The 10,721-nt window shown below is 43.0% G+C and overlaps 1 protein-coding gene across 1 annotated transcript in view; it reads right to left on the bottom strand.

Annotated features, from left to right (window-relative positions):
* The window catches only part of PITPNA (phosphatidylinositol transfer protein alpha), a 66,374-nt gene that overhangs the window by 3,847 nt on the left and 51,806 nt on the right, over positions 1-10,721 (bottom strand). The window contains exons 7-9 of the mRNA XM_018573541.1: positions 8,685-8,768; positions 6,851-6,928; positions 6,292-6,402 (exon numbers count right to left, since the gene is read on the bottom strand). Coding sequence (XP_018429043.1) covers positions 6,292-6,402; positions 6,851-6,928; positions 8,685-8,768 — 273 coding nt within the window. The remainder of the gene's footprint in view (positions 1-6,291; positions 6,403-6,850; positions 6,929-8,684; positions 8,769-10,721) is intronic.

Raw genomic sequence — 10,721 nt, 5'->3', positions numbered from 1 at the left:
TGCGTCATGCCCCGGCCCCATCAGATCACGGACCGGCAGCGGCGACGACGAGACGGCGGGACAGAGGTACGGGGGGTGGGGAGGCCGCACACCCGCAGCTGTTGCAAGCGATCGGACGCCTGATCGCTTGTATGTAAACAGCCATCGCTGGCTGTTTATATGCTTACAGTTCCCCCTCTCGTGTGCAGGACGTCTTAAGACGCCCTCCCGCTCCTAGCAGACGTCCGTCCGGCTGTTCACAAACGGCCATGGACGGAAGGTGGTTAAAGTAGTATTAAACTCTCCAACATTTTTTTCAATAATTAATCCAGATCAAACACATACATTGCCCGGAGATGTATTTCTTTACATTTTTGACCAAGCACTTACAGTCATCATGTTTCTGAACAGCTGACTCCAAGTCTCTCAGTTCAGCTTCCCTGAACTTCCTGTCCAGTACAAGATCACAAGACACAACACTATTTCCAGCAACTGTTCATCTATTAGTTTGTAGAAGGGTGGAGGAAGGAGAGGGGAGGGAAGTAGCTTGATTTGCTGTGCCTGTGTTTGTGGAGACACACACAGCTTACTAAAAACAGGTTGGCTCCATGCTTAAGACCCCGTTCACATATAGCGACATACCTTGTCAGCGGCCGGGATAGCGAGACTTTCCGGGCGACGTTCCAGCGACGGTAGCGCGACCTTCTCCGTCGGGCTCCATAGGAAAAAAGCAAAATCGCGCAAAATCCGCCGAAAAAAGGGTCCGGTAGAAGCGACCTGCGACCGCGACGCGCGACATGGAGTTAAGACAGCTCCATTGAATAGCATTGGCCGGCGACTTCTCGCAATATCGCGCGGCAAAAATGCGCGATATCGCGGCGACAATTCGCTATATGTGAACGGGGCCTGAGAATGGAGCCAACCTAAAACAGGAAGTCAGGACCAGTGCTCAGGGGACCAGCTGATTCTGCAGAAAAGTAAAAAGCTTTTCAACATCAAGAAGCAGCATCCATAATAAGTGATTTCATGAGCATTTGGAATAGCTTAAAACTTTATATATGCATGAGAGCCCTTACTGTGTGTTTGTGTGGGCAGGGGGTCTTAATTTTTCAAGCGTGAGCAGGTTCAGTCAAGTGAATTCATTGAAGTATCCGGAAATCCTACGAGAAAACGTCATGCCATCTGTAAGGAAGCTGAAGCTTGGGCATCATTGGACCTTCCAACAGGACAGTGATCCCCAGCAGACCTCAAATTCCACCAAGGCTTGGTTGCAGAAGAAGTCCTGGAAGATTCTACAGTGTCCATTGCAGTCACTTAAAACCCCATTGAAACGTTCTGGTGGGATTTGAAGAAGGTGGTTGCAGGACGAAAATCCAAAACTATTACTGAACTGGAGGCCATTGCTCATGAAGAACGGGGTAAGATTCTTCAGGAACGCTGCCAGAAGCTGGTGTTTGGCTTTGCATCGCGTTTGCAGCAGGTCACAATAGCAAAAAGGTGCTCTACTAAGTACTAAAGATGCTTGCCATGAATGAGTTGAATCATTTTGAGACTGCAGAAGTCATTAATAGTTGCATTTTCAGTTGAATTTGGAGAAACCACTTGAAACATTTGTTGTGTTGACCTATTTCAATTGCTTTTGTTCGATTTGTTCAATGCAAACATCTGAAAGTCTGTACAGTTTGGCAAAAAAACTGATTTGCATTGTAATTTTTTGTAAATGTTTTCCCATTAAAAGTTAAAATGATAAAACTAGCGTTTGCAGCAATATTCAGCTTCATTCTAGAGATCTGCCCTGCAGTTCTTTTTTCTGCCACTAGATGTCCTCAGTCTGATGGCTAACATCATTTAACCCACTTGCTCTAAGGCCAGGTCATCCCATACCCGCTGGTACGATTTGAATCAAATATAGGTACTTACACTGGTTTCACTCAAAAAATCAATTAAAAAATGTATTAATGATTATAGTGCTTCATTGCTTTTTGCCTTTTATATCCGCCTAGAATTGCACTCCAAGCATCCCAAGTATGCTGGGGACTCCTCCCACTGCACCCATAAAACTGGCTGACAAAACAGCAAGTTAGTCTGAGCATTGGCCTAACTTGGGTTCACATACACAGGCTCTTTAGTCTATGAACTTGCTTCATTCAAGCCATGTTTTGCTGAAACTAAAAGAAATCCAGCCAAGTGCTGCATGCAGGTTTCAATGACATACAAGGAAAGTAATCAGCAGTGGATGAGACACTTAGGCCTGGTTCACACCTAGGCGTATTGCATATGCGCGTCTGTCGCACGTTTTTTTTAACTGCGATTCGCGGTTAAAAAATTTGCGCGACACACGCGCGTTTCTGAGGGCTACTTGGCTGTTTCCCAATGGAAACGCGCAACAAAAACGGCCCAAAGTAGTACATGTACCTTTTCAGGCGTGGGCCGTTTTGTAGCACGTTAGGGACAGGCTGAAATACGGCAAGGTGTGAACCAGAACCATTGAAAACAATGGGATTTTCATGTTTGAGCGTTTTGTGGAGCGTTCGTCGAGCGTAGAACGCGCTACAAAACGTTCAGGTGTGAACGAGGGCTTAATTGTGTGCTGAAGGCGATATGTCAATATAGCTTATCTTGTTGTAAAGCCTTCCATACCGTCTTCTATAAATATTGGAGGGCAGTGTCCAGTGCTTTAAAAAGACACAAAAAGAAAGCTGCTCCTACCTCCTCTTATACAACTACCATCATAGAAACCTGGTGGATAGTGAACACTCTGCTCAGTCTGTATTCCAAATAGAAGTAAAAATCAGACACTCGAGAGGGTTAAGCTTTAATTTATAAAAGGCATAAAAACAGCAAGTGGAAAGTGACGCATTTGAGCCCCATCCAGGTGCCTTTATAATAGCATCTATGCTACGATTAGGGCTCCTGGAGAGGGCCGAAATACTTCAGTTGTTTCCACTTGCCGTTTTTAGGTCATCTTTGAATGAAAGTTTATATTTGGATCCATCCCTTCCCGAGTGTCAGTTTTCTACTTATATTTGTCTAGTGCTTTACTTGAGTTCAATAACTATCCTATAGATCCCAAAAGTGGGTCGCGACCCCATGTCCAGTGCGTCGCCACATGCCTTCCACTTTTCTAGGTGAAAGGATCCTCAGCCTCCCCCTAGAGAAGCACTGTCAGTCCTCGCACCGAGCAGCCATTCCAAAATATGGTGCCCAGTGCCGACTTGAGGTGGGATGAGGTGGGGCTATGGCCACGAGGGAGCTCCATCCATACATGCATTGCTTACAGCTCATCAAATTCTGGCTCCCGCCACCTCTACGGGCGCGCACAGGAGCTTTACAACCAAAACACATATGGATGGAGCTCCATCACGGCACAGCAGACCACACTGGACCCCAGGTTGAGCATCCACTCCAATTTCCGTAATGGCAACCCAAACGCACCTCCCACCCAGAGTTCGATTGCCTGCACCGGAAAGTGCAGTACCGCAACAAGGAACATTGCAGTGCAACTTGGGTCGCTAGTTAATGACCGAGGACAAATGTGGGTCCCGAGGTTACACAGGTTGAGAACCACTGCTATAGATCAAGTCAGCGTTCTTTGAACTGAACTCTACCACTGCAGGTTTTCAGAAGCGAGTATAGATGGGTACTTCTTGATGTAGTAAAGTTTGTTTAAATTTCAGGAGCAGTGGAAACACCATATTATCCCCATTTTTTATGGATTCCCCCATTCCAGTGACATAAAAGGAATGAGTAGACCTCCAACACAGCAGCAGAGCTTGATAAAAAAAAAAAAAACCATAAAAGCAGCACAGTGCTCTTTCTTTTTAAGCATATTAACCGGCAGTACATGGTGCAGAATCTAACTGGCTCCTAGTGATTGTCCTCCAAAGCTAAGTGACACACAGGCAATTGCATGAGGCTGATAGCAAGAAACTCAGGTACTTTTTAAAAACTTTCTTGGATTTTACATTATAGGCGAGGTGGGAGGGACAAAAGAGGAGCAGAGAACAGGGGAGTGATGTACCCTGCTGGGTCTGTGTGTTTGTGGAGACGCACATAGTTTACTAGCACATACAAGAATGGACCCATGGGACCGTGCAAGGGAAAGGAGTCACCCTAAAAAAGGATATCAGGAACAGTGCTCAGGGGACCAGCTGATTCTGCAGGAAACCAAGAAGCAGCATCCATTGTAAGTGATTTAATCAGCATTTGAAATAGCTTAAAAAGCTTTTTACTTTAATATCATTTTAAGATCATGTAAATAGACAAACAAAAACCAGCATTCAAGAAACAAGAAAATTAAAGAGCGTCCAGTCAGCTAACGAAGCAAAGTAAATGTTCTAATTTCATGTTTAGATAACACTGAAATATTTCCCTTGCAGAGAACAGGGTGCCTATCGTCTTAGAGATAAAAGGCAGATTGTACATGCTTTAAGCTAGTTTAATTTAAAACAAGGCTGCAGCAATGATTCATAAGCCAGTTCTGCAATATCAGTTCAAGGTCACTTAGCGATTTAGGGATTGTGACAATGAGTTCTCTGTCATTTTAGTGACTCGTTAACTCCTAACAATTTGGTTATTTAAGATTTCAACACACGGGATGAAACTGAACCATAAAACACGATCCTGTTACAGAGAATGGAATCTATATGCACTAATCCCATCAAGCTGTATCCTTCTCACATCAGTGTATGCACATTCAACTGCAATCGACGCAGAGGATGGAACAAGGTGGGCGATTTTCTAGTTACTGTCACAAAGATGCTCATGGATAAAATGTGTTTAGAAGAAGTGAGGTTGTGTTGCCCATGGCAAGAAACTGATTACAAGACGTAACAGATTTTTCCTTCCAGAAGCTTATTAGCGTACTAAAATAAAAAATAAATTAAAAAAAACAACATTTTGTGTAAACACTTTACTAGGGGTCAGGATTAAATGCTTGGCCTCACTCGGGTCACAAGCAAAATATTTTTCACTATTATCAATTTTATTGTATCATTCCCACCTATGTAGGCTTTTAAAAACTGCTTAATGCATTGTGTGTTTTTGGATTGTAGAAGCTACAACAAAACATATTTGTGAACTTTTGATCTCTGGTATCTTCAAAAACAACACACCAAAGGGGAAGGTGAAAGATCTAAAAAGGTGGATGTGGTGGTAATGCTCCCCTGCACAAGGTGACAGAACCATGGCTTATTTAAAGGAGAACTATGAGGCGAGTGATTTGCACTCAACCTCATAGTTCGAGCCGACGTGTGACAATGAAACTGTCACACGTTGGCTCAATAGATCGGGAAGTGAGCGAACACATACCGTCGCTCACTCGCTTCTCGATCATGTCCCTGCAGAGAGCCGTGAGTGACCGTCACTGCTCTCTGCAGGGACATGATTCCCCACCTCCCCGCTCCGATCCTAGAGCGCTGATTGGAGGAACGAATGGGGGAGGGGGCGGGTACAGCTGGCTCTGCCTCTAGATAGGCAGCGCCAGCTGTCAATCACGCAGCTAGGTGGATCTCGACAGTTATGTCGGGATCCGCCCCGGCTGTGGCGGTCTAAGCAAGCTGTAGCTCGCGATATACTGAGCTTTGGGCCACAGGAGGACGCTAGTTTATGTCCTCCCGTGACCCTTAGGAGAACTATGGGGGAAAACACTTTCCCCATAGTTCTCCTTTAATACACAATAACTTATTTTGGGTAGTTCTTTCTATTATAAAGTTGGTAGTCAGCTGGGTTATATTTCGAATGAACGCCAACATTTATTGCAGGCTATGCGTTAGCTGCTTGGTCTTTATTACTGTATGTATATTCTGCCAATAGTACTCCTTTGGACCTAAACGTTTGGTCTTGTAAGTAAATGTGGGTTGCTGGAATGAAAATGCCAGCCTGATTAATTTGAATGAAAGAAAGAGAAGGTGGTTGCCAACCAGGCATTCTGAATATCCTAAATTAGCCATAGAGGTTTCATTTTTGCTCATGTTCAGCCTATGGGCTGAACGAGAGAAAATCAATCAATTTCCCCGTCCACGTTAAACAGTGTGGATGGGAGAATATCCACTGACAGCTATTGTATTCAGGTAGCTGCAGCACGCGCAGCTGCCTGAATCCTAAACAGTGACTGCTATTATGACAGTTTTGATATGGCATCCCATGGCTCAAAGTTTAGGCAATTCAGCAGGAATCAGTTAACATTTCGAGCTCTGTATGGCCAGCTTAAGAAACCACACCACAATTTCTGTAATGGATTGCTGGCTGGTACATAAAAATGTGATCTTGAAACAAAGGATGAACACTCTCCAGCTGCTACTGTGCTCTCACCTTCTGTATGAAGCTCTCCACTTTGTTCTGCAGGCCCCACCATTTGAATTTGATAGTCACCAGTTTATAACAACACATGTGAGGAATGTCCTTCCGCTGTCCCAATGTTTTCTACAAGCAGCACAAACAAAAAAGCAAAAGGGTCAACTGGGACTTTCACTGGCTGCAAGTAAATTGCAATAATGACGAATACTGATGCTGAAGTGACCAACCAGACCATTTTCTTGCATGTAGTGGGTTAAATCATAAAAATCTAACTTTTTTAGGATTTTTTAACATTCGTCTAGTTTTCAGAAAGAACCTGCAACATTCAGAGCATAAACCACACTGCTGCCTAAAAAAATTACAAAACAAATACAACAAAAAGGCTAACTTTTTAGTATTTAGTACAACAATCAAAGTTGTACCTATTCATACATCTTTCGGCCATGCACCACTCATAAAGCATACAGCCGTTACAAACTGGCACCCTACCGAACAGCCGCTCAAAGCTCCATGGGTTTATGTCATTGTATGGCATGCTCTTATGAACTTACTATAAGAAAATAGACAAAATTACCTTCCAATCAGGAGCAAGTGGTCCTCGACCTGTCTTGATAGACTTAAATTTAGATGGATCCTCTTCTGGTTTATAATCCTGAAATTATTTTGATCAGTTAATGCATAAATGAGAGAAGGCACATTAAACAAGTTCTTTTAACAAACTTAATTTCAAAGTATGTTACAGCCTAATAGCAGAATTGTTTTGCACCACACATTCTATATCAGCAAGAATAACTAATGTAAAAAAAAAAAAATACATTTACAAAGATGCTTATTTACATTTTGAAATGTGTAAAATATAACAATAAAATTGTAGTTATTATAACGGTATAATTAAACCAAAGACAATTTTAAAATAGCAGTCCTGCTTAATACTTTTATGCAGTAACACACCGTAGGCAACTTGTCAATGTTTACAATACCTTGGCAGACTAAAGGGGCCCATAGACAACGGTCAGTCATAACATTATGACCACCAGTCTAATGTTGAGTAGGTTCCGCCTTTGCCACTAAAACAGCCCTGACCCTTCAAGGCATGGACTCTACTAGACCTCTAAGGGTATGTTATGGTATCTGTAAGTTGCGAGGTGGGGCCTCTTTAGCTCCCCATGTGCATCAACGAACCTTGGCCACCCATAACTCTGTCGCCGGTTCACCGGTTTTCCTTCTTTGGACCACTTTTGGCAGGTCGTTACCACGGCAGACTGGAAATATCCCACAAGAGCTACAGTTTTGGAGATGCACTGATCCAGTCTGCCGTAACAATTTGCTCCTTGTCAACGTCGCTCAAATCCTTACGCTTGCCCATTTTTTCTGCTTTCAACACATCAACCTCAGGTACAAAATGTTCACTTGCTGCCTAACATATCCCACCCACTTTCAGAAACTTATATAAACAAGTTAATCAATGTTATTTACTACACCTCTCAGTGGACCTATTGTTATAGTTGACAGGTGTAAATGATCCAGTCAAAAACTACATCTATGAGCTACCTGCAGATGGCACTGACTGAGCTTCATCACCGGATTAAAAACCTTGCCTGATCACTAGTGTTCCCCCTAAACGGTCAACACTGGAGGTAACTACAGCCCTCCCTAGTCTTTCTTCTTAGGCCAAACAAACTGTCTCCATTAATGCCCCTTAATGTTCAGGGAAGGGCTGGCCTGAACACTCGTCTGGGGGAGATGAGATTGTGCCTACATGTTTTTTTTGTCTATGGCCAGTTTTATTCCGTAACTTAAGTCATTTTTCCATTACATCTGGATGCCCAATAATTTGGGGTTTTAAGTACAGATGGAACACAAAGGATTTCAGGAAGGGTCCATTTTTAAATTACTTCTGTGATCAGGAGCAGTCTCGCTTACGCATAAATAAGAGCATACACAAGAGCCTTGGGGTCCAATTCACAGGCAGTTTCTTATATACAAGACTACAACTGAGCTCCTGCTACCAGGATACACATAAGCCCTTTTGTTTAGCAGGGACCAGAAAAACCACCTGGGTAGCATAAAACATGAGGGCCGTTTTATGCATGAAGCAAAGGAGTGTTCAGATCACATAATGTACAAAATATTTCAAATATTTGTATAAATTGAGGAACATTAAAATACAATATACAACTGATTTTTCAATAAAAAGAGTACAGGCAGAAACAAAGTAATAGTCTGCACAAAATTTGGCAGGAGATTAATCAATGTCACAAACTGGTGTTAATGCTTAGTACTGGCTGATCCAACTTTTTGAGAACATTTATTTTTTTCCCTATTGGCACAATGGAACAGGGCCGAACAAATACTATTATGGATTAATCTCTTTTTTTTTTTAAATTGCAGAAATGCCACATACCAACCTTAGAGTGAATCTGGCTTCGATCTGCAATGTCAATATGTACTATTTCCACATTCTTCCAAACATCTGGCTCTAACTTATGAACCTGCAGAGAAACAGGGAACATTATTAACATGAAATATGCAGAACCATGTCAATAACCTAAGAATTCCCTGCCATCCTAAGCCTTTAATCTGATCCAAGTACAGTCTCTAAATGAGTCACAAAATTAATATCAGTTGTGTACCTTCCATTTTAAATGTCTTTAAGTGTACTACTAAATTTCTTGCTACCTCCTATGATCCATGGCTTCTATGCAGCTTCTTTGGACTCCCTTCCCTTAGGCTCCATTTACACTTTGGGCTGCGCATGTTAAAAATGTGCAATGTGCTTGCGGTACCATTACCAGCTAATGACACCCCAAACGTGGCAGGTAAAATGTGCATTTTTGTTCATGCGGTCACATGCATCGATACTAGTATCGGTGCCAATGCCGAGTATTTGGGCGAGTACTTATACTCGCCCAAATGCTCCAATGCCTAGCCTGATACTTGAGCTTCCAGTATCAGTAAGCCGGGCAGTGAGTCATTACAAGCTGTGTAACAGCTTGCAGCTCAAAATGCTGCATGAGCTTTTTAGCCGTGTTTGTCGCATATGTGGCAGCCCACTAAAATGCCAAAATGCGCACACGCGCACCGTGGGTGTGTGCAAAATGTGAACGGGGCCTAAGGAAAATCCCAGGCACCCACACATATATTTTTCATATATGAAGCTGCACTCCAGATGGTACCAGACCTTGAAATAATAAGCGAGTGCTCAAAGTGATAGTGTTGGATGGCGTCGCTCCAAAACTATAATTAAGAGATGCGAACTCACCAGCACTTCAGACATGTGAAGAACAGTGTCGCAGATATTTGTGACAAAGTTTCAAGGCCTTACAACGTCCCTTTCTCAAGGCAACAGAATGACAGAGGCAACTCTATGATGCCTTGAGAAAGGGACCCTGCAAGGTCCCAAAAGTTTGATATACAGGTCTGTGATGATGCTCTTCACAATAAATTTGTGAGATGTCTGGAGTGCTGGTGACTTTACATCACTTCACACTGTTCTGAAGTCATAAAATAGCCAACAAGTAAAACAAATAGAAACACAATTGAAAAAAATTAAATAAATCGCAACAGCTGCAGGAAATAACGTTTCTGGACTGACAATGGCACAGTGCTATGAACAAAAACCACAAGTAAGTTGATTCTGGGCTGCCATAGGTATCCATCCTCCTGTCAGGCGTTATGCAATGAAACACCTAAATGAATAAGGCCCAGTCAACTTAGAACAAAAATATACAAAACTATATATTACATATCTGATAAACTTGTGGCTGAAGGAGTCAGGGCTAGGTGTTATGATTGGGTTTAGGCTAACAGTTAGAAGCAGGGATTTTTGTTTTGGATAGAGTAGGCAATAGTTAAAGTTTCTGTCCAGTTGTTTTTTATTTTTCTGAGGAACTTTTCCTTCACTTCCTGTCATTAAGACAGGAAGTGAGAGGAGATCTCTCCAAAGTTAAGGAAATCCCCTTCTTTTAATACAGTTGTCGCTGGAGTACCCATTGGAAGAGTTCCCTTACATGTCTTTCCAGTTACCCACAGAAGAGTAGAGCTGTAGTAACAAAAAGTAGGTTTATCCCATTGCTAATCTGTCTTACTTCTGGTAATTAAAGGTACAACAGCACCACCTAGAGCAATTGCAGGAAGATTTTGATCTTCTATAGCCCTGGTACCCAACCTGCAGCCATTAATTGTGTGACCCACAGGGAATGGACGGCATTGTGGTACTACACGTGCAGGTGATCGCACTGCAGACAGGAGGAGCATTTGTGGTGCCAATGAATGAAGCCGCAACACATCCAGCACCAGTAGTTCTCCTCACCGCTGGGCACCGGCCGCAAGGGTCTGTCCCCCCTCTGATCCCCCCTGGGAGCAGCGGGGACTTGGGGGAGCTCAAGTAAACTGATTCGTAAATGCTCTGTTTTTGCCCTAATGTTACAAGTGTGCCCTTCTCC

The sequence above is a fragment of the Nanorana parkeri genome, unplaced genomic scaffold, assembly GCF_000935625.1.
Source record: "Nanorana parkeri isolate BGI_ZX_2015 unplaced genomic scaffold, ASM93562v1 scaffold48, whole genome shotgun sequence".
Classification (NCBI taxonomy): Eukaryota; Metazoa; Chordata; class Amphibia; order Anura; family Dicroglossidae; genus Nanorana; species Nanorana parkeri.
This window is presented reverse-complemented; position numbering and strand designations above follow the sequence as displayed.